At 51.1% G+C, this 24003-nt stretch overlaps 1 protein-coding gene across 1 annotated transcript in view; it reads right to left on the bottom strand.

Annotated features, from left to right (window-relative positions):
- Positions 1-10787: 10787 nt before the first annotated feature.
- DAB2IP (DAB2 interacting protein) overlaps positions 10788-24003 on the bottom strand; it is a 253971-nt gene continuing 240755 nt past the window's right edge. Inside the window, exons 14-16 of the mRNA XM_065418579.1 lie at positions 18615-18808; positions 15127-15214; positions 10788-10955 (exon numbers count right to left, since the gene is read on the bottom strand). Of these exons, the coding sequence (XP_065274651.1) occupies positions 10788-10955; positions 15127-15214; positions 18615-18808 (450 nt within the window). The remainder of the gene's footprint in view (positions 10956-15126; positions 15215-18614; positions 18809-24003) is intronic.

The following is a 24003-nucleotide window of genomic DNA, read 5'->3' on the forward strand; positions in this document are numbered from 1 at the left end:
CCAGACCTTAGCATGAACGTGGGATTGAGATGACAATTCCCTGCTCTGGTGCTGGGACGGAGACGTTCTCTAGAGTTGGCAAAAACCTTTTAGGGAGGAAAGAAGTCTCTGGGGGTGTGTTGTCCGGGGTCGGGTGACCTGCCTTTGTAGTGCACCACTTACCACCATGAACTAATTCCCCCAACGCCAGAGCTGGCAAACCTGAAGCTTGTGCAAGGGGACAGACAGCGGGTGACAGCCTGCAAAGCCCTGCCACCCAGGCCAGAGTGCACCCCTCCAGCATGCTCCACCCTGCCCCCGTAATGCCCCATGAGCAGTAGCGCCCGCTGTGGCTGACCGTGTAGGGAGCTGGGCCTCGTCACTGCTGTGACCGAGCTTTGGGGTGGGTCAGCCCCCCAGAATCTGGCCTGTTTCCTCTAGCTCAGTGACAGCGCTGGTCTCCCCAAGAGCAAGTTGGCAAGTGATTGGAGGTGCAAGGAGCCAATTAGGCCTCTGGTTAGAATGGCCAGGTTTGAAATGCGATTGCGAGGACGCCAGGGGGGTCTTTAATGAAGCCAGTTCATCAGCTGTCACGAGCTGAGATTTGGCCAGCATTAGATCAGTGCTGCTTGCAGCCTTAATGATGCCAGCTGCTGGGTAAAAATCTTGTGTGTGCGGGGTTTTTTTTTTTCTTCCCTCTACTCATCTGCTTTCCTTCCTGGGACCAGCTCGCTGGCTGTGTCTGGCCAGCGTCAGAACAACACAGCCAGCGAATGCGGCTTTGTGCCAGGCAGAGCTGCGCCGTCTCGTTTATCTTCCACCGTCTTTGTGGGACTAGGGTGCTCTGGCCAGCCCTGCCCTGCCCTGCCCTGCGTTTCCAGGCAGAGCGGCTTCCTCTGCAGCGCTAACGTCTCCCCAGCATGCACAGCTCTCCGCTGTTAAATCATGACAGAAGGGCCCATCCCACCCAATAGCAAAACAAGCCCACCGGGTGCCCCTTGCCCTAGGGTCTCAAAACATAAACCCAGGGGACACAAAGGGTTTGCTGCAGGAGTAAGAGGTTCTGGTCTGTGCCTGGCCCATCCGCAGCTCTGACCATCTCCGCAAACACTGGGGAGCTCGCAGCCCTCCTGGGACGCGGGAGCAGTTAGTGTGCAGAGCAGCTCGGGGTGGGTGCAGTGTGCTTTCCATAGACCCCCTCCCCAACTGCTACCAGCCTGGGATGGTGCGTCCCCCATACTCCTGGGATCAGTCCACCCCCCACGTGTGTCTGGGCATCAGGTCACTCCCATGTGTCTCCTTCACAGCACCACATCCCGCATCTGGGTCTTGCCCCGTATGCCCCCGCTCCGCGTTCTGACATTCCGCACGCCTTCACAGACAGACCCCCCCTGCCTGAGCCCTCCCAGCCAGCCCGTGGGGCAGGGACCGTCCTTTTGTTGTGTCTGTATAGTGCCTAGCGCCATGGGTCCTGGGCCATGACTCGGGCTTCTGGGCCCTACGGTAATACACGTAGTTACTAATAACACAACGGCATTGAGAGCAACGTAGTTGTACAGCGATTGTCCCAATGTATCAGCACAAACCTCCAATGCTAAGAATGGTTATTGACAAGAAGCCAGCCTGTCTGCCCCTCCCGCCATTAACCCTTTGTAGCCAGGCCTGGTTTCACATTCCAGGTGAAATGTATTGAAGCCTGACTCCAGTGAGCCCCCAGGGGTGCCAGGTCAGTGTCCCGGACGCAGGGTGCTCTGACGTGTGGAGAAGCCAAGCACAAAGCTGCAGAAAGGGTGGGGGTGCTGCACTCCTCCCTTCTGCCTCCTCACTCTCTCCTGTGCCTCGCTTCAGCTCCTGGCCCTGCAGGTGTCAAACAGCCATCACAATAGCCGTCCATTTCTCATGACTGGGCAATGAAGCAGCGCAGCTCTGAGCCCAGGTGTGGAGAAACCAGGGCCTCCGAGTCAGTGACTCTGCAGACACCTGCAGGCTAAGAGAGGGGGCTTCAGGCTGCAGCTATTTGGCCAAATATCACTTAGGTGCCGTAAGAGAGAGGAAGTGAAATAATTCCTGGCCCAGGGCTGGGTCTTTGTCTGAAAGCCCTGAAGCTGTTCAGTGGCACTCAGCCAATGCTAATGCTACCAGCCAGGCTTACGGTGCCCTCCCCGTGCCCCGAGGGCTGGGCCCGGTGCCCAGAGTCTGCTGGCTGGTGGCGCTAGCTCAGTGACAGCGCTCTTTTCCCCAAAGCAAGGGAGTGAGCAGGCTGAGGGTCAGGAAGCCACTTCGGCCTGTGGGTATAAAGGCCAGGTTTGAAGTGGGACTGGGAGGGAGCTGATCCCGTGCGGTGCTTTGGGCAGTGATGGCAGCCTGCTAGGCAGTCGGATACCTGGCGCCATTGCAAGAAGTACCCATGTTGTGTTGGGTGAGGTGGTGGCTTCTCTGGGACTGAGGCCTGGGGTCCCTTCCTAAAGGGCTGCCTTGTAGCCCTGGCCAACCAGCGAGGCCAGTTCTGCTCCGTGACACCTGGGCCGTGGTCAGTGCACCAAGGCACAGCTGCTTGCTGGTGAATTCTCTCTAACAGCCGCCCCCTCTGCCGGGCGTATCCCGAAGGAGGGGGTCACCACACGCACCGAGCAATGGGGAAGCTCCGCGCCAGGTGCCAAGCCTTGGCCTTGCATCACGCCCTACAGCTGAGGGTCTGGCCACTCGTGCCCTGGCGGTGGCTATGCCTAGTAGGGGCCAGAGGTGGGATTCTCCTGCTTGTGTGCATGTGTAACGCCGACAGACCCCCAGTTGTCTGCGGGCGGGATCAAACCGGGGACATCTGGAGCTTAGTGCATGAGCTAAAAGCCAACGGGCTGTTAGAGAGAGCAAATGAGTCTGCTCTAAGTGTCTCAGTGCCACTCGATGGGACCGAACAGCCCCCCCAGACGGTGTGTGGGCTACACGTGTACGGCTGCCAGCTCACATGGTGCTAGCATGGCGATAAGGAGCCGGGCAGCCGTGGGACTGGAGGCAGGGCTGAGCCAGGCAGAGTTCGTACCCACCATACACAGGCAGGTCTCTGCATTCGAAGTGCAGCCCAGCCTCTGCTACCACAGCGACGCGGCTATTACTACTCTCACCAGTTCTGCTCAAGCGAGCATGAGACGTGTACACGAGCCGGGCCCCCCCCCGGGTGTAGTGTAGACATAGCCTACAGGCTCCCACGCGGGGGGGGGGGGGGGGAGCTGATGCTGTCTAACAGTGGGGGGGCGGGGTGCATGGGGGGGAAATGTGACTGCATGTTTCCAGTGATGGGGGCCTAGCACATGAGCAAAGGCCCCCGTCCTCGCGAGCTGCTTGGCTGCTGTTCAGGGGGCCAGAGTGACGCCTGCAAACAAACTGGCTGAAAAAGTGACGGGCTTGGAGGAAATCACACTTGAGAGAACGCTGCCGCCTGTAGCTAGCATGTGAAATATTTATGCTGCGCTTTTATGTGTAAATTGGTTTGTGTTCATCCATGATTTAAATGGCGACGCTTCTGCATTTGGCACAATCATTAACATTTCACGGACTTTTTTTTATCGTTGCCAAGGCCGCTTGTTTTTTAAAATAACTGTACAGGCAACGCAGCGTCGCAGGATCCGGGTCGGGCTGGAAGCAGCTGCGCTAGGCCGTGCCCCGCACGCTGGATGAGGCGTTGCTGTGCCGCCCGCTCGCTTAGGCTTGGCTGGTTAAGGGGAAAAGTGAGCGACAAGGAGGAACCAATGCAGCAGCCATGCTGGGACTCACAACAGAGGGGAGCCTTGGGGCAGGGGCACATGGAGGTGGGTGGCTAAGCAAGGGGTGGGCCTATTGCACCCTCCCCCCACCGCCAGGCTTGCTTGCATGACAAAATGGCTTAGCTTGGCCCTGGGCCTTTGGGGACTGGGGCCATCGAGGGAAGGGGGGAGAAGCCTGGAGCGGTGCGTCCCACCTCCAGAGCAGCCCCCTTCCAGTCACGCAGGTGGGCCTCTCCTCTGTGCTCTCACTAGCTTGCAGCCCCTTGCAGAAGTTGCTCTGTTTTGGTGTGGCATCACCAGGGCATGAATCACTTTACCACCAGCTTCCATGTGCCCAGGCTGGCTGCAGCCATAGGCCACCTTGGGGGTATAATCCTGGGCCAGCTCATCAAGCATAGCCATGTCAGGCTGGAGCCTTCCAAGGAAATGCCTCAGGGTGGTAGCAAATTGCCACTCTTCCCTTGGGGCCAGTATTACCTTCTGCCCCAGGGTCGTGCTAAGGGTGCTGTGCTGGGGGCAATACCTAAGTCTCTGCCCCCACATAACCATGACAGAACTGCTATCACGAAGGCCCTGGCTAGTCTTAGTTGGGATAACTGGATTCTGCCTCCTAAATTCACCCTGGTGTTTCAAGTGGCTAAAGTATGCTTCATTGCCTGGCCTAAATGGTCATGTTGCTGTGCTTCCCACCCCAGAGGTGGCTGCATTTCAGCGTACATGCACTTGGCAAGTGGGGTCTTTGGGGATGCCAAATACTAAGGCAGTGTCAGCGATTAGGAAAGAAGTACTAGGCGTGAGAACACTGGTTTAGTGGGGCAAGACAGGCACCACACAGAGGCCATGGGAGCAGAGGCCTAGTTGTGAGTACGGGGGAGGGGGGGACACGCCGGACTCTTCATTCCCAGTGTGGCAGCTCCCCTCTGGGCTGATTGAGTTGCGTGCCACCCCTAACAGCCAGCGCCAGGAAGGCACTTTGATGGCTCGTGCCTTCCCTTTTATGGGGCTGCAAATTGGAAAATCTGAGGAAAGTGATTTCTGCCTCCCTCTGCCGGGAGTGATTTCTGCCTCCCTACAGCCCAGGTGTGGTGTGGTCCCTCATTCCCCACTTTAATTGTGATACTATATTAATGAGCCTGTCAGCGCTTGGCGGGGGCTGGAGAAGGCTGAGCCTCCAGCGCAGGGATTCTGTGCCAGGACTGGCACCCAGCCTGTGTCTCCCCTCCCCCCGGCTGTAGAATGCCAGCCTCGGGCCTGTTGGAGTGCCATGGTTGCTGTACTTCTCCCCGACAGGCAGTCAGGTTTGCCCGGCGTAGGGGCGGATCCCAGCCGCGCAGTGTCTCTGTGTTCCTGGGATCTAGTCTCACCGTGTGCACGCTGCAGCTGCTGGGCATCAGTGTCTGGGGTCCTCCAGGGGCGGGGGCTGGTGCTAAGGGGGGCATGTTTGATCCGTCATCCCCTGCTTCCAGGACTAACTTGCTTTCCCAGCAAGCCCCTTGGTGCTGCCATTATCTTAGCAAACCCTGGGCCGCCTGCTCTGCTTTAAAAAATTCCCTTCTCCTACATCTGTGCACCCTGGAACTTTCTTTTGTATCTTGTTCAACTGTTCTCCTGGAGGAGGGGGAGGTTCCAAGCTCCGTCCCCAGGTCTGGCGCCAGTGTCCCGAAGAGGAGTGGGGGGTGCAGGGTGCAGCGTGAATGTCCTCTGGTGCCTTGGTGCTGTTCTGCGTTTCACCAGCGATTAGCCTTGTGCCATTCTTGAGACCTTGCCCCTAACAAGGTGGTTTCCAGAATCTCCCCTTCCACTTCCCTGAGCTCTTTTGGTTTCTGTTTAGGAACATCCTCCCTCCCACTAAGCACTTGAAGAGACCTGTAGTTTTGTTGTAGTATTTAGTCCCATAGAAGACTAATGACTCAGCAGAAGCCAGCTCAGCCTGCCAGCCGGGCCCCAAAGGGCAGGGTTTGACTGATTAAAGCTACGGGCGACCTGACATAAAATAGCTAAATAAATCTTTAATATTTCTAATTGCAAATGTACAGAAATTGCACGTCCACATCATTTCTTTGAACACCAACAACTTTCTCTGTACATTATTACATAGTTTAAAAGAGGCTGAAGGAGTTTCAGCAAACACTTCCACTTCGCTTTGTTTTTAAACATACTTACAAAAAAGGTTTTTTGTTTGTTTTTTCTTCATAAGAGGATATAAAACATAGCGACTGCTCATCAGGAACAAGTATCAGCCTAAGCAGATCTACAGAGAGAGAGGTATATCTTAAGACACAGTGATGGATGATAAAGGAATATGTGACCATGGAGACTGCACTTTGGGTACCGATAGTTGATGCAGAACCACCTAAAATTTACAGCAATGTCACACCTCACATTACCTGTGAAAGTCAACTGGCGAAACCAAACCCCTGCTCCAGCATTTGAGGATTGTTGTAGACTGTCCGTGGTTTGGAAAGACCCTGCTCAGCAAATGAACAGGTTTCTCTCTGGCCCAAAATAGATACACTCCCCCTCCAAGAAAAGAAAATGACAACTCTTCTCTGCACAGCAGTCACACAAGGGTGCCCGGAGCTGACCCATAAATGGGGGGGGGGGGGGGGAGGCATTAGCACAGACACAGTATCTGGCTAGAAGTGAACAGCCTCCCGTCTGGGGCAGTTCAAGGAATCACTTGGGAACTAAGGAACAGCAGCAGCAGCACTCACTTCAGATTACAGAACTGGAAAGGCGGAGTTGGAGTCCCAGCTCGCCCTGAATGCAGCATGCCGGAATGGGGCTGGAAAAGACCCAGAGGTGATCTGTGGGGAAGCCAGACCCTGGAGATCAGTGCAGGGTTGTTCGCCCCTGTACCTTTACTTGGTTTTCTTCCCGGGCGGGGGGGGGGGGGGGGGGAGTTTATGGTTACAGAAAGGGCAATGAGCTTGGTGGAACTAATGAAGCACAGCTATTGTCACCCAGGTCCAGCAAATCCCTATTACATGCCTGGGGAGACCTCCAGTCTATTGATCCAGCATAACCGGGTGTGTCCTGCAGCTGGCAGTAAGTTACACAGCTGTACCCAGGCGGGGGGAGCCAGGACACTGCTCACAATGCCAGGAGTGCTCGAACAGCGACAAGCAAAAACCACAGAGTGCAGAATTCCAAGGACCCGTTTGGGTAGAGGACATTTCTGCTTACTAGATGTGGGGGGGGATGGGGAGAAGCGGTTGGTTACTAAACTGTTGTAGGTGGTAGGAAGTCTCCCTGGAGCTTCTGGCTCTGAACTTAAAGCACAACCCCCGTTGTATTAGACTTACAGCGTGCAGCAACCGTGGGGTAGTTCACATCCCAAAGCCTTGCCCGTTTGCTCTCGATCACCCCAAATCAAAACTCTGGCTCCACCCCAAATCTGAACCCAGATCTGAATTTGCTTACTTGAGCCCACCTCTGTTTAAAAACAAAACAACAAAACTCAAACAAACCAGCAGTAGAGACACTCAAATCCTGACCAAATAAGCAGCACCAGAAGTAAATGACTATATACAACCGTTGGGTGAATAGGTACATTACAGTCAAACACCAAGAACATATACAAAAAATTGTAAGACTTGCATTAAGATAAAAATCTGTGAATGTTTGTTTTGTCTGCACGTTTAGTTTTTGCACTAGAATAGGCTCTTGTCGCAGAAAGCACGAGAAGGAAAACAGCAGGTCGCAGGATGGTCAGTAGAGTGGTTGTTTTACTCTCTGTCGCTGGGAGCACCTCTGCACATTGTCTCTGGTATTGCTATGCGAAACACCAGGCTTGAGGACAGGCATTGCACTCACAGCCCCACACACTGGTGTGCAGCTTATAAATAACAAAACCACAAACGGAAGTAACAGTTAGAGATGGGCCTGAACCAAACCTCCAGATCCGGATCCCATGCTTTGCAGTTTAGGGGGCATCTCTACAAAGAAGAGATTTCTTCTGGGACTGAGTTCCTTTTCATACTGGCTCAGGAAACTACAGAACATCAGAAGGGGTCGGATCTGGAAATGTTAGTTTTTAAATAACTCCCTGTGGAAGGGTTTAGGTTTTCTGCTACGCCAGCAGCACAACGTGCACACTTTAACTGAGATTTTGGTGTTAACCAAGACTTTGTAATGTAGTCCCTGTAAAGTTAATGGAGCAATGGATTGGCTCAGGGCTGAGGAATAGGTTAAGATGTATAGTACTTAGCTTCAGTTCTAAATAGACAATTGTTTCGGGGGGGAGGGTCCCCCTGCCAGTTCTTAGGGTGAGCACTGAATTTGCATCCAAAAACAATTCCCTGAAGTTTCCGTGTAAGAATGGAAATCAGTCCCTGCTAGGGCACCCGTCCACCACCCCTGCCTAGCATTCTATGTGAAACAGCTTCCATCTTTCACAGGAGGAATATTTCAGACCCTAAAAAAATAACCAAAGCTAAAAGTACATCTCCGGGCATCAGCTGTTTAAAAAGAGTCTTTTTTTTTGCAGGCTTCTTTAAAGATATTTGACACTGAGACAAAGGCGGATGTAAGCATATGTACCAAATTGTTCATAGTACCCTGTATACTCCTAACCTGTCTGGGTCTTTCTCCTGGGGCTGTCAGTTTTGTGAGCTTCTTCAAAGCCATTTGTGCTAATTCTCCAATATTCAATGGTCACTTGGCTCTGAGGAGCTCCTCTTTTTGGTCTTACTTTCATGCCACACTGTGAATTTAAATCAAGAGATGGGACGGCATTCCTTGCGTGTGGAGAGCTTCGAGCGCAGACAGACCGTCAACCATCCAAGATCCGGAGCTGCAGAAGGTGCAGCCCTGTGTGACCTGGGCTGGGGCTTCCGTGGAAGAGAAGCTTTTAGAAAAAAGCAGCTTTAACTTTAAAATAATCCCCTCCACAGTGAATCTTTTTAGGATTTGCGGTTGCAGGACAGCACAGAAACGCAAACAGTGTCCTGCTAGCACAGACTAGATACTGTGGAGTTGGTACCTAAGCCTATGCACAATTCAGTATCCTAGTCCCTTCTGACTGTACATTTACACATGGTACTGGGTAAACTAGGACAAGCATACAGCAAGTATATGCTCTTAATGGGAGGAATAGGCAGATGTCCTATACACTGTACAGTGGCATCCGTGTCTCAGAGAAACCATCTCTCTGGGTCTCAGTATTAATGACCTGTTCTGAGACTGGGAATCACGAAGGACTAACTTTAAAAAAACAAACAAACCTGCACTGGCGGCAGGTCAGTGGCATAATCCCCCGCTAAGGAGCTGGCCCCTCCGCTGAGCAACACGCGTCTGAATGTGCCGAAGCTACTTGTTTCAGCAGTTAGGAAAGTCTAATCCTGGCTTATGTCTGCACAGTGCCTCCTGACCATGGGAATTTCGGTGGCTGCTGCTGTTCTTGTTGGTTACTCCCTTATGAGCATGTTTTACATTCTTCGAGGCTGTTAATTTCCATGCAGTGCTCATTCCCAATCTAAAGAGGGCAGTATTCCAGAAAGTGGGCTGTATTTTTTTCTAATGCATACTGTGAAAGAAAAGAAATACAATTACCAACCTTCATGCTTCTTCAGGCTTTTTCTTTTTCCTGACTGTTTAGCACACATCTTTGCATATAGCACCCCCCCACAAATAACCCTTCCTCTTCCGAGCAAGCAGCCGCATCCTAAACAAATACTGGTGTAAAACCGATTCCACTCCCTGAATCATGATGGGGCTTCACACCATTTTTCTGAGTGATTTTTGGCTAACAACCCACACTTCACAACCCAATGGCTAAGCACCTGGGCGAGATGAGTGGACGTGATATTTGCTGTGTTCAATAGCAGGAAGTTTAGTGGGATGCTACTCGTGTGGAACGTCTCATTGTGTTATATCTGTGACAAGGCAATGTGCCCCTCCCTCCCCTCCTTAGATTGCCGAGAAGAAGCTGCATCTAGAAATAAAGAAACCATCCCTAGAACACCAGCTCCCCTTCTCTGCTGGCGTACAACAGTCCCACTGCCTTGGGCACAAGCCTGCACCAGCTGGGCGTCTGACTAGTAGGTTGGCAAAAAATAAAGCAAATACAGAACGCTGTTCTCTTGCTGCAAGGTGCCATCTTAGGTGTAATATGCATGGACTCTCCAGTGAGGTAACGCTTGCTGTGACACTGCATAGCCCAGCAGTTCTTGCTAAAGTGCTATTCTCTCCCCTCCAAGTGACCTGCCCTGGTGTCTATCTGTGCCGGCATTCCTTTGGCTACCACCCTGCCCACAGAGCAAGCTTTGTCCTTGCACTTCAGACCCTGCTCTCCCGAGTCACTCGGATTTCATTCAAACACCAGTTCTCTTGTGTGAGCGTTAAACTGACGGTGGCACACTACCTCCAGCATGGCACAGGAAATCGCTCCTCCTGAACGCCGGGGGAAAGGCGCTCGTTCATGGACCAATGTGTGGCGCCTACTCCAAGCGGCACACAGGAGGGATGTGCTGCGGCCACCCCGACCTGAAGCTACACAGAATGACCCGCCGAGCAAACTAAGTGCCATGGCAGAGCACTTCCTGATGAGGGCTGGAATGAGACTAAGTGCGTTTCACAACAATACATTCTCATCCTCCACTGAGCTTTTACCAGCAGGAACCCACCACTGAAGCTAGCCTGATTGGGCCTGGCACAGGCTGTCCCAGCCCCCTTTATTTTGCTTACTGGCACGCCAAGGCCATTATTACGGGCTAGGAGGAGTGTGAGGTGTGTCCTTTGGGCAGTTTGAGAAGGAAAAGGTTAAACATTAAACACTGACTTAAATCCACCCGTGATAGCAAACCCCCCGTATACGGAGCTCTCCTTTTGCCACACATTTCACACAACTCGGTCTTTCGGTCCCCTCAACTCGCTGGCGTTGGCGTCTCCCACCAAGGAGCAGTCACGTGCGCCGTCTGCAGTAAGGAGCTGGTTCCTTGGGGAGCGGGGGAAAGACAGCAGCCATTCTCTGAAGCACAGCTCACCCCTGCTGCTGCGCAGTCTTTCAGGCCAGGCCTCCTCTCCTGCAGCAGCTCCCTCCGCGGGTTAACAATTGCTGCTGTTTCTGAATTCTCCGTTCTCTGTAATCTGTAATTTAGTTGGGTTTGTGGGGGAGATCCCGTTACGTGTCTGCATGCTGTACCTCTCTTTCAGCTGAGTAAGGGCACTCATTAACCGTGCGTTGGCCGCATCCAGTGAAGCAATACGTTTCTCCTGCAACCAAACAGAAAGTGGGGCGCTTTCAGTGAGCGGGCCTGTGGAAACTGCCTCCATGCAGAGGTGTGCAAAAGCAGGGTCAGCTTTGGTTTAGCAAACCCAGGGAGGATTTGGACACAGGTCCTGTTCTACAGGAGCTCACAGATGTTGGGGGCTGGACAATTTGAGTAAATGGTACTAGTTCAGACCCAGGGGTATTGGGAAATTTCTGTCCCAAAGGACAGTGTTAACAGATACCACTGCCAGCCCCGCCCTCCCTGGGCCAGCCGCTCTGCAGATAACAGCTCAGCTCACACAAACTTCAACATGTCAGGCTTTCAGGCTAGTGAAATCAGAGCTAAATTCATTTCATCATGTTCTAATTGACCCTGAACAAAACAGAGATAAAATGGCTTCCATTATTCTCCAATTATACAGGCACATGCCATACACATTTTTTTTTCTCCCACCCAGCAGCAGTTAGAATGAGGATAAGGTTCATGTTCTAAAACCCAATTCTCTCCTCTAATGGTTATTCATATCAGTGTTTAATTGATTTTGTTTTAATAGAAGTTGATAGCCTGCCCGGACAGCTGCGATGGCAGGGTCCCATTTCTCACTGAATACAGAGGGGGTAGAGTCCAGTGTTAGGACGACAAGGATGAGCACCAAGCATTCCTGTGCTGCAATGTGGTTCAGACACCATCTCCCTCTGTGAACTTGGGTAAGTCACTTAGCCCTCCTTCCTCAGATCCCCCAGCTGCAGACAGAAATACTTACCTGAGGGATGCTCCGAGGCTAGATTAGTGACTGTTTGTTTGTACACTGCTTTGAATACCATTCTTCCCTTGACGCTAGCCTAGCACTGGGGCTGATTTTGGGATGCGGTGGAACCCAGAGGCATAGAAACTGGTTAAAAATAGGAAGGTGAAGCTCATGCTCTAAGGTTGCAGCTGCAGGGTCCGGAAGGGATCCCCCGGGGTGTTCTGTGCTTCTGAAGCATCGGGGATGGCCAGGGCTGGTGATGAGACATTGGGCAGGAAGCAGCAGGGCTCGGCGGTGGCACTGAGCATTCTCTCTCTCTCAGGGGCTTGGCCAGATGGTTCTTGCTCACACGCTCAGGGTCTAACTGATCACCATGTGTGGGGTGGGGAAGGAATTTCCCCCTAGGTTAGACTGGCAGGGACCTTGGGGCTTTTTGCCTTCCTCTGCAGTGCATGGGTGCAGGTCACCTGCCAGAATTATCTGGGCATATCTCACATCATCATTTGCCTGCCATGGCCGGGGCCTCAGGATGACCGAGAGCCACCAGTGTCTGTTGTCTGCCTGTGGCCTGTCCCAGCCTAGTCATGTGTGCAATTCCGTCTTTAATGCTCCAACTCAGAGCAGATCCAGCACTAGTTACTTTAGAAGAGCAAGCAGACCTTGTCGACATTGAATTGTGGTGCTTGCTCTCCAGGATGTGCGCCTCACACTGAGCGGCTGGGTGCAGTCTTTGCTCAGGAATAATGCTTATGGAGATCAGGATTTGGCCAATTTAAACTGGAAAATCAAAGTAAATCTTTGTTTCCACTCATCACTCCAATGGTAGAGCATCCATGTAGGAAAAGCGTCCAAAAGGAAACTCCAGCCAACGGGCTGTGTCTACTTAGGGGGGTTAGAATCTTTAAAGCACTGCCCAGCAGAGCTGGACACGGATAACTGAGGCACGCCTGTGTTGTAACCACTGCTCTCATTCATATTTAAAGCATCACTGATGTCAAGAAAAGAGTGAGCCGCCACCTTCAGCCTGATCCATAGCAACGTATGGGCCATGGATCTGTTTCAGAGCCGTGCACGACAAGTTAAAGCACCAAAGGGCATTTTGGCAGAGTGAGGCCACGCTGATACTTATTTTTGTGCCCAGAGCTCTGTGGGCAGCAGAATCCCATGTGCTGAGGTAGCTGCAGCAATGAGGAAGGACAAATGTGTGAAGTTTGGTGGCGAACCCACAGAAACGGGTGAAATTTCACAAGGGAGAAAGTAGTAACTTTCTGCTCAGCTGTGCTTTCCTGGGACCTGTTCAGGCCCCAGCCCAGCAAGGAGGGAGCCTCTTATGCTGGTTGATCAGCGGGGTCCTTAGGTACCGTGTCTGGACGATGGGGGAATGATTGGTGCCTGGCCCAGCCGCACGAGGTTCTGAAGCAAGCAATTCTGCTTAGTGGATGGGATTGGGTGCCCTCCTCTGAACTCTACGTGTGCCCCAGGAAAAGTTCCTAAAATCCAGTTTAAAAAACTGGCCAGGCAGCGCTGGAGGCTGGCTCTGAAAGGAGGAGAAACAGGTAGTGTGTGAGGGCCAGGGTGAGGCCGAGAGAGTCAAGCGCAATTTGCAGGCTACAGAAGGCACTTTGTCAATAGCTGTCTGTTAATGGACTCCCCTCCCTCCCCTAAGCTCAGCTTGAACACTAGAGAAGTGGACATGCTGATTTACTAGCGCTGAACAAATGACTGTAAAGATAAACCGATTTCTTTCGCCAGGTTCTCCTTGCTCCTTTCCCATTTGCTACCTAGTAAATCATTACTCAGGAATGGTGACTCACTCCGTGATAAATAGGGTCATTAAGCATGTAGTCTAGAATAGTGGGACCTGGCTGCAGATGGTAGCCAAGACACTGATCTTCTGTTCCTGTGTTCAAACTGGAGCAGGTTGTCAGCATCCACAGCCTATATATCTCAGGCACAGTTTCACACCCACAGACTTTGGCACCCATAGTTAATTGTGGCCATGTGTATTTAATGAGCTGAGTTGGGTGCTACAGTTAGCTAGGAAACGAACTTCAAATATTTGTGCCTGAACAAATGGAAGCCAGCCCTGGAATTCTCTCCTTCTTGGCAGCTCATTGGCTAATGGGAGCCTTTGCAACTGTTGGGCAGGAGGTTGATCATTTGTCAGGGGGCTGAGGTAAAAGCTCAGTTTGGGCAGATTTTCAACAGTGACTAGAGGAGTCTCTCTGTTGGCCCAGGCAGGAGAGAGCAGCTGGGTCCTGCACATGACCTGCTAATGGAAACAGCTGCCTTTACGCCAAACTCCTAGAGAAGAAGGAGAAGACTTGCCTTTCTGCGCATCTCCCACCATCCAGCTGCTCAAGGGGAGGGGGGGGGGATAGCTTGAGCATTGGCCTGCTAAACCCAGGGTTGTGAGTTCAATCCTTGAGGGGGCCATTTAGGGATCGGGGCAAAAATCTGTCTGGGGATTGGTCCTGCTTTGAGCAGGGGGTTGGACTAGATGATCTCCTGAGGTCCCTTCCAACCCTGAGATTCTATGAATGGAAAGGGGAGCTGTGAGCAATGGCGGAATGGTTTGTACCATCTTCTGACAGGTAGGTACCTGCTCATGCTCTGAACTCTTTATCAGTGTTCTTAGTCATTCAATGGGACATGCAGTCCCTGGTAAGCAACAGGCTATTCTACCCTACTGTAGGGTACATGTTCTCTGTATGATACTTTCTTATATTGCTCCTGGCATTTCATGGGCAAAGCCCTGATGTTCTCCACCTTCATCATCAGTGCATGGTAGGTGACTTTCTGACCTACAGATACTTGCTTCCCTTTTCCTCCCCCTCTGTGGTGGCTTTCCAGGTCACCTCTTTCCATCCAGCAACACCCACTACCAGTAAGCACAAACATCAGAGAGCTGCCTGGTACATAAAGGGAAGGACTGACTTCTTAGCCGTCATGGTAATTTCTCCCCTAGAGAGATCTCTCTGCAGTCACCAGTGGGCATGGGATATAGAAGCATCCGAGGAGCAGGTAGTGATGTTATCCTGTCTGTGCAGCATGACTGCTGCACCCAAGGGAGGCTCAGAGAGAGACAGGCTTCCACCATTAACTCGGACGTCTCTTGCTTTGGGTTTAAATCAGCCCCTTCTAAGGCTACACTGAAGCTGAGATGGTCCATTTCAGCCTCCCCATACCCTCAGTCTTCTGCCAGGGAGACAAAGGTCTGAGCCCCTCGGACGGATGGTGCTGTAGCAGTGCAAACGCCATGATGGGAATAACGTCAGGCTAAAACCTTACCTGCGGTCTGGCTCCTCATTGGTTTAGTGCCAGGCTTGCTATGCCCGCTGGGACAGTAACAACGGGATCTGCACATCAGGGTGGCTCGTTCCCCCAGGACTGCCGTACAGCCTGACGTTAAAAGGGTACTGACCTGGGCATCAATAATCTTCTGTTTGGAATCCACTGCCGCCTGCATTTCCGCGTGATCTTTCTTTAATTCCTCCTCGACCGACATCAATCTGGCATGAGAACACAGAGCAAACACTTAGCTTCCGAGAAGCAGAAAGTCTGGCTGCTGTTATTAAACAGTGCGTCGTGCTGCTGCAAGCAGCTCGCCTGAGAGACCGAAATCACCTCTCTGTGACCAGAACAAGTAGTGCATGGGCAGCAGCAGTAACCTCGTCCCTCCCACTGCCAGCCTGCCCTGGCCCTGCCCCTGCCTAGGACAGACTGGCCAATTCCAGCTCCTTGGCCACCCTTGCTGAGACTGCCGGCTGTGTGGTGGGTTTTGTGATAGGGACACCTGCCTACTAGATACTATGCTCAGAGCTACCGATGCCAACGACTCCCTGCTCACAGCAGGTTAGCTGTGAGTGATGGCCTGGAGCAGAAAGGCACTAGACACCCTGTTAGAAAGCCATGGAGCCCTCCAGGCCAGCACTCGTTAAAGTTCCCCCCCTCATGCTCCTTCATCCCCATTTCAGTTCTTCAACTCACAGCCTGGGTCAGCCCTGCTCAGCTGCCAGCTCTCTGGTGACCCAGGAGGCTGCCCCAGCAGTGGGGTGAGGTTGCTCTGATCACCTGTTTGTGGGATACACCAGCCTGAAAGGCAATGCCCCTCTGTAGAGAGCATCCAGGTGCAGGAGTCCATTAATTACATGTGCTAGGATCTATACTGGCTCTGTCACATCCAGCCACCACGCCATTAGTCTGGTAGACATTTAAATCAGCCTCCCAGGATGAATGATACAGATTATTTCTTCCCTTACTCCTTGACAGCAGAGGAGGCGAAGGATTGAGTTACATCTCGAGAGCTCAGAGCGAGGGGTGAAATAGCAGGCCAAACCAATGGGAAGCTCTCACGTTGTAACCCCGCCTTCAGGGAGCACAAAAAACTAAGTTTTTTCATGTGACATTGCAGGCATTAGCACACACAGCACCCCAGGTTCAGGGAATGTGGAATTTCCGCAGTGAAGGTCAGAATAGGGCTGGGGCCATGAAAAATTGCTGGCCCTGAGAGGCTTGTTGGTTAAAAAACAAACCAACCAAAACTCTCTGCTCCAATAGTTCAAAACCCTGCTGTTTTCAGTCTGACTGTTAAACTACTCTAGACATGAGCAAACAAAGGTTGGGGTGGGGGGGGGAGGGAGGGAGCTTTAGAGCAGCTGATTTAGGAGAGCAGCTTAAAAGAACCGAATGGATCTAGCTTGGCTAAAGATGGTGACATTGGGCCATATCAGCCTATATGTACGTAAACACCACAGGGGCAGAGGGTTAGCTGGGATGCCAGCTAGGAGTAATGAGATGGAAAGGAACACTCAGACCTTCTTGACCGTGAGAGATGTCTGCTGGAGGCATAATCTCCCAAGAGGAGAGGCAGAAAACCCATTGCTCGGGGTACAGAAAACTGAGTGGGAAAATCCTACCCTGGGCCCAGAGAGCTGGGCTGGGTTCTGAGGTCTCATCCATCTCTAAATTCTACCATTCAATGAACCGAGCAAATCTCTGGCTTCCGTCGCCCCGAGTTTTAACAGTGACAGGTGCCGCTCCAAAGGGGCAGAGGGTCGCTGGAGCAAAATAGCTGAAGTTTGCAAACCTGAGGTTGGAAAAGCACGTGGGAGTGGGTGAGGGCTCCTCCATTTCCAGCTGGACCCCAGGAAATGAAAAACCGTGAAAAGCTAAACGTTGCCCAGGCTTGCCTGCACCTCAGAAGAAGTTTGAGTCTCTTGTAGCTTGGGCTCAGTGCTGATTTCAGAACTACTTTTCCCCGCACACAAGAAATACAGATTGATTGAAAATGTGGTGCTTTGCATTGACTCCCGTGGGGTATGCTAAGGGGTAATCTGGCCCAGTGTCTGAAGTGCATCAGAGCTGACACAGCACTATGTACATTCCAAAGTACTTTTACAGCCCTGCTCCAGGAGCTACATTCAGAGAGCCCAAGCCCCTGGAAGCTTAGAGAGTTTTGATTCAGCCCATTACTAAGAGAGGAGCTTGCTGGAAATTTCACACCTGGTTGCAGGTTTAGCCTGTAAACCCACAACCCGCTCTGAATTTGAAGGTTTCATGGATCCATAGATTCTCAGGCCAGAAGTGACCATTGTGATCACCTCATCTGACACAGGCCATAGAACATCCCCCAATACTTCCTAGTGCAGATCTATTAGCCAATCCTGATGTAAAGTGTCACCCCTGGAGAACCCACCACGACCCCGGCTGAAGTGTTCCAATGGGTAATTACTTCACCGTTAAAAACGTATGTCTTATTTCCAGTCTAAAAGAAGGCACCAATTTCCAGCTGGTTGGATCCATCCCGGATTCACACCCTTCGCTAATTATTCTCTCTTTACTACTGGGCACAGGGCCAGTTGTTCATCTTTGGACATGAAAGGCCTTGGGCACTGCACCACTCATGCACGTGAGATGGGAATACATGACGAGAGGTTTCAGGGCACCATTTCCAGGAAATCCTGTTGCCAGGCTTGGGTGTGGCCATTTTGAGTGTGTAACAAATAGTGTTAGACAGCATTGTCCATCCCAACGCATTCTGCAATCTATAGCTAGAGACGCCACACTCCACCTACGACTAGGGCGACAGAGGGCAGCAGACAGTGGGCCGTAGTGCATTGCACACCACTGCCAGGAGAGGAATGATGGCAAAGAACGTTTAGCAGGGACCATCTTGTTGTGTGTCTGTGCTGCACCTAGCACAATGGAGTTCTGCTCCATCACAAGGGCTCCGAGTTGCTACAGGAATACACACAGTCATTAGCACTACTCTTACAACCCCCCCACCCCTAGAATCTTTATGTTCACACAGATTGAACATATTCACTATGTGGTAGGCCTTCCTCCAAAGGCTCCTCAATAGAGGATAACAACCTACTATTGCAACCAGCTAACAGAGGGTTATTCCTTAGCTTAAGAGGTAGAGGGCTGTGCTGAAGACTTGTGATGAACCTTGTTTGTAAGATTTCATTTGAGAAACCCACACAATGACCTGCCTTCATTTCTCTACCTCAGCAGAGTTAAACTGGCTCTAATGGGGTCCAGGGAACTTGCTGCTGAGGTGACTAAGCCATCCCCCTTCAGCTGGGCTATAGCATCCTGCTTGCTGGCAGCTAATGCGGGGGGAGGGGGGGGGGGGCTAGAGTTACAACACAATGCCGTACTAGTGGCTGCCTGTTGCTTTAATCAGTAGTTTCTATCACGACTAAATTGATCCACTTTATTAACAATTACATAAACCAGCTTCTATTCCAGACTCATTGTTTCCTCTGTTAACACAATCCCTACCTAGTTTTGGGGGGTGGGGGTGGGGGAGAGCTAAAGCTCCCAGTTGTCTACATGCAGCTACCTCCTTGCTACAATCATTTACATGTTGGGGTTTCTCTCTCTCTCCCTCCCCCCCCCCCATACCTGCTGATGATCCCCTTCATCTGGATCTCTTTATCTTCCTGCTGTCTGCGGAGCCGTTCCTCGCTTTCCTCCAGCCGGGCCTGGTACTCCAGCATCACTTTCTGGGTCGTCTCCTCCTGGCATTTGAACCGGTTTTCATACTCCTCCAGTTTCTTGTTGGAGATGCGGAGCTTGTCCTGCAGCACCACCAGGTCCTGCTGGTACTGCAGCATTCAAGGAGAAAACACAAGGCATTTTTATTACTAGGGCTTTTCCCTCACCAAGACTCTCCAGTAACCCAGCCATGCCCGTCTCCTCGCATTAGACTAGCTGCAAACCCGCATAGGAGCAACCCTGAATAGCTGCTCAAAACCTTCTCCTCTTCCGTCTTCTCCTCCAGACTGCACGAGGAGCGGAGCTGCCCTTCTGCTGGGATGATAGGTCGCTGGCAGGTGCAGAGAAGGGTTGGTTAGCACAGTTTGGAACTTAAACGGAGGGTGCAAGTGAGCTCCACTGAATGGCAAATGGATGCGGGCAGCTGCTCAGGCTGAACAGCAGGGCAGGGTTAGACACAGCCAGGTGAGGCAGCCCTGGTGGGGTTCTGGCTTCACGCATCTGCTCCTCAGGTCTATGTAAATAAAGGGGTGGCCCTGCGAATTCTGCACATGCTTACATCTGAATCCAATCAGCTGGCACTCTAGGAAAAGCTGGCTTCCTACGGGTTCGTACGGCCTGAGTTTAGGGAAAACATGTGAGAACTGACTGTCCGAAAGTGAAACCCTTGCAGCCCAAGCAACAACTCATGAATAGCGATCCCTGATCGGACAAGGGGCAGCAACAGTCTTAGAGTTCACAGCACCCGTAGTCAAAGGACAGTGAAAATGCTCATCAAGAAGCCACTCTTCCAAATCTAGGGCCAATCCCAGAATGACTCAGGCACCGTTCCCACTAAATCCAGGCAACGCCTACAAGAGCAGAGGCTGGGCTGGGTTTTGGTGGGACGTGTTTAGTTCCAGAATGTGTTACATTTTGTTACCCAGCTGGATTTTCTGCACAGATGCACCCAGCTTGGAGACCTTTTCAAAAGGAGCTAACCCAGCCACGTGGGGCTGAAGCTATGGTGGGTGTCACCATTACACACAGCTGGATCCCAGGGTGACCGAGAACAGCGGAGACCACGCTGATCACGTGAGCTCTCAGCAAGTAGCACTTTCAATGCTGAATGGTTATTTGCTTTTTTAAAGGAAGTGTTGAAATGTTGCAAAGAAAGGTGCTGGTCTGGCCACCCTGGAGACTGAAGGTCTCAGCACAGGCAGCGCCAATGCAAGATTCATCACACCAGCCTCTGTCAAAGCACCTCTCTGCAGCCAATTCAATCGTTCTCTGTGGAGACTGCCCACGTTGCCAGCTGCTGTCAGGGTAGTTTTTGTGAGGCTGATACCTGTCCGCTGCGGCCATCAAGCTCAGTGCACATGGGCCATCATGCAGCCAGCAAATGATAACCACATTTGGTCACGTACCACGGGAGTTACTCTAATTGGGCCCAAACAGTCCGATGGGATTTGCTCTAATGAACAACCATCAGACGCCCCCACAGGGCACAAACGCCCCATTGTCTAAGGCCAAGCTTTTATTAATGTGCATTTTCCCTAGGAAGCTGGTGCTTCTGAAGCCAAATACATGGCTTAGAGCCAACTCCTACTGAAGTCAATGGGAGTTGGATCAAGGGCTAGCACTGGGCACGGATTGATCAGAGACTGTCAGTTGTACACTAGTGCAGTTTGACTTTCGCTCAACCCGCAGAGTCAGGATTTCAACCCAGGTCTCAATGGGAGAGGAGTTAGTGCAGGAAGCCAAGACTCCACCTATTGTGCTTTTCATGTCAAAGAACCGGGAAAAGTTTTTGATAATATAAAAGTAAATAGCGACAAGACTCACAGAAAACGAATGAACAAGTTCAAAACACGGGGGATTTTTCTTTTAGTCAGTAACATGGTATTGAGCTGTCGTGGTAGCTCAGCATTCGGTACAACTTACTTAGACAAAGGAAAACTGCAGTGTATAAATGTGCAATAGAACAGAGCTTTTTACTTTGAAAGGAGTGACTTTTCTAAATTGCTTAAACGTGCCCTAGCACTACCAAATTAACAATGATTAATAAGCAAATAGGAACCTGCCATTTTGATGAGCTGTTAAAGGAGTTTGAGACATTGTAAATACCTGACTAAAGGCAGACGACTTTCAAATCTGAGCTAAGGCAACTTATCGAGTATATTACTAGTTATAATAAATGAAGAGGGCTCTGGTTCCTTTTGATATTGATTTAGTAAACAGTGGCTACATCGCTGGTAATTTAACCATTTGTTTTTAAAGCTAAATAAACAGAAGGTACTCGACAATAGCGCTGCAAGTCTCCTGCCTCTGCTGAGCATTTAAATGGCAGGCTGCATTTCTTGTACGCCCTCACACAGGGCCTCCTGCCGGGGAGCATTACTAGACTGGCAGCTCTCTCGGGGCGGGAGAAGTCTGCCCCATTCACGGAGTGGAGATGGCAAGGGCCAGATTCTAGCTGTGTCAATCAGTGCAGCTCCACCGATGGCAAATTGTTACAGTAATTTCCATTGGCTGAGAAGCAACTGCAACCGCAACCCACCTGGCTTGGAATTCATGATGCTGAATATTTTTTGTGAGTAGCTAAATTATTAGGATGATGGCAGGTAGAGATGGGAAAGCCCTATTAGATCCTTCTGCCAGGGCAGAAGACAGCTGTGACAAATCACTGCGGTTTTCCTTTAATCAGGTTTTTACAGAGTCACTGAGACGACACAGTTCACACACACACCACCTGGTGAAGGGGGGAGACAGCAACATCCATACAGTGCACAGAGCGGAGTCACTCACACACGGAGAGATTCAATACCTACCCTACACTCAAAATAGGAGCAGCGTAAGGGAGCTCCAGGGATAGCAGGAGAAGCCTCAGGAGAGCGTGGGAGTCGCTCCTGTCTCTAGAACACTTGTCTCATTGTTGGTTACCATTCAAGTCTTACAGTAATGGGGAGAGAGATTATGCTAATGAAGAACTTTAATGCCAGTGACTGATATGACAACAAAGTAACAAAGGATGCTACATGGGAATGACACACCAGGCTCTGGTGGGGTTTGCATTTTGATATTTTGGCAGGGAGCAGGATTTATTGAAATGCTGTCAGACCTCGTAACCTGACGCGGTCTGTCTTTACCCAGCCGGGTACGTCCTGGTGGAGAGCCTGCAGCATCCTGTCCCTCCCTCTACGCCTGTGGGTGAAAACATGGTGGAGATCTCTCTGGCAGGGCAGAAAGTCAGTGCCAGAAGCTGCAGAGAGTGGAATTCCCTTGAGAGGTCACCTGTTAAAAGGCGAGCCAAGGTTGCCGGAGAGTGGGTTTGGTGAGCAGCAGTTTAGCGACTACCAGTGGGGAAGTGGCACACGGAGTCTGCTAACTGGGGTGCCTTCTGCCTAGTCATAATAGTTTGCAGATGTAAATTAGGGCATAAGTCTTCCAAGGCCTGGCTCCTCACTCACTTTTTTCTGCTTCCCAGCTCTCCTGCAGCAGCTACACCAGCCATGCCGACCTCCAGTGCGCCATGCTACACCCAGTGAGCACCTGACGTTTCACTGGTGGCCACTCTGGAGACCCCTGCTGGACTCTGTGCTAATTACAAGGATTCTACTCTACTCTTATTTAGCAGTCGAGATTTTTATAGGCGGCTAGCTGGCTGACCTTTTCTCACATCAGATGCTTTCTGATCAGCCCCCTCAGCACATTTCTTTTCATGTTATAAAGATGCCAAAATGGGGGGAAATTCACTAATAAAATGGGTTAAACTCTTAAAAACAACTCAGGCATTTTTTTTCTTTTATTTGAAAGATGTGAGATTTCTCCTTGTGCTTCTCAGTCCCTGCCCGTCGAAGGCTTTGGCATTTCGCTCAAGTTTAACAGATGACAGACAGCTCAGAGAATGGTGCAGCACCAGAGAAATTAGAAAGAGAAAGTCAGCATTACAAAACTAGAAACATCCCTCAGAACAATACATGGAGGACTAGCGCTCAAAGTTTCAGGTCATAATGAATGGCTAATGGGAGGCAGAATTAGCATTTGTGAGCTCCACTACCACAGGGCCTCCTGTGTCTGGCTGCTGGGAGAGTGTCTTACAAATTCAAAAAGATCCCTCCTCTTCCCCAGTGTACGTGATTTCCACTCTGACTGGCCTTGTTGTGCTGGGCACGAAGGTGCTGGTGTCACCAACGGCTAATCCGTCACAGACAAAAGTGATATGATCCTGGTCAGATATGACATAAGCTCTTTGCTCTTCCCTAGTGACTGATGAAACCTGCCCCTAGCCATCTGGTTTGAGTTGCAGTATCTTCCGCAAACTTTGACTGTAACATCTTGATTTCTAGCTCCACTCGCTCACCTCCATCTAGGCACGCTGGTCTGCTCCCTGCTCCTCTCCTCAGGCTGGGCTGGGAGCTGGGGAACCCAGCCAATACATTACTGTTCCTATAGCTGGGGCCGAGTAGTGCTGAGCAAATAATGGACTTAGTGGCTGAATGAAAAAATCTGGTTCGTTTCAAACCAAAACTGAACCTTTTTGGGTGGTTTTTCTTGCCGAAACAAAAAAAAAAAAAAAAAAAAAAGCACAACCCAAATTTTTGTTCGAGTCACACGAAACGTTTCGAATGGTGATTCAACTCAGCATTTCATTTGGAGAAGATTGTTGTGAAATATGAGAGAGACAAGGTGGGGGAGGGAATATCTTTTATGGACCAACTTTGGGGCGAGGGGGAAGAAACTTTCAAGCTCACACAGAGCTCTTTCTCTTCCTGATCCGAAGTAGAGCTCTGTGTAACTCCAAAGCGTGTCTCTCTCACCCACAGACGTTGGTTTGATAAAAGAGATTCCCTCCCTCACCTGGTCTCTCTCTCATCCCGGAACCAACATGCCTCCACCAACGCTGCTTACAACAGTTCTGAAATGAAACCTCCAGAGAGTTTGTTTAGAAAACGTCAAGGCAAAACATTTTGACACTTGATTTTTGGGGGGGGGGGGGGATATATTTCTGACATCTCACCTGAAATTCACCAATAGCTTCAGTGCCTGGAAAAAATGCATTTTGTGGTGAATTTACTATTTGCTGAACATATTTTGTGCAACTCGAATGCAGAGCTACTCCCTGGCATGGGGTGCTCAGATTTAACACAGCAGCTAGAGACTACACCTGTCCTGGGAGCCGGAGGTGCGAGTCCCAGCTCGCGTGGACATTCCCGGGCTCACCGAGCCGCGCACCACCGACGGGAGTGTAGCTGTGGTAGCAGAGGCAGCAGTGAGTGGTGGCATGGGCTCGTTGCTCTGAATACATAGCCATAGG

This window comes from Emys orbicularis, chromosome 18, assembly GCF_028017835.1.
Source record: "Emys orbicularis isolate rEmyOrb1 chromosome 18, rEmyOrb1.hap1, whole genome shotgun sequence".
Taxonomy (NCBI): domain Eukaryota; kingdom Metazoa; phylum Chordata; order Testudines; family Emydidae; genus Emys; species Emys orbicularis.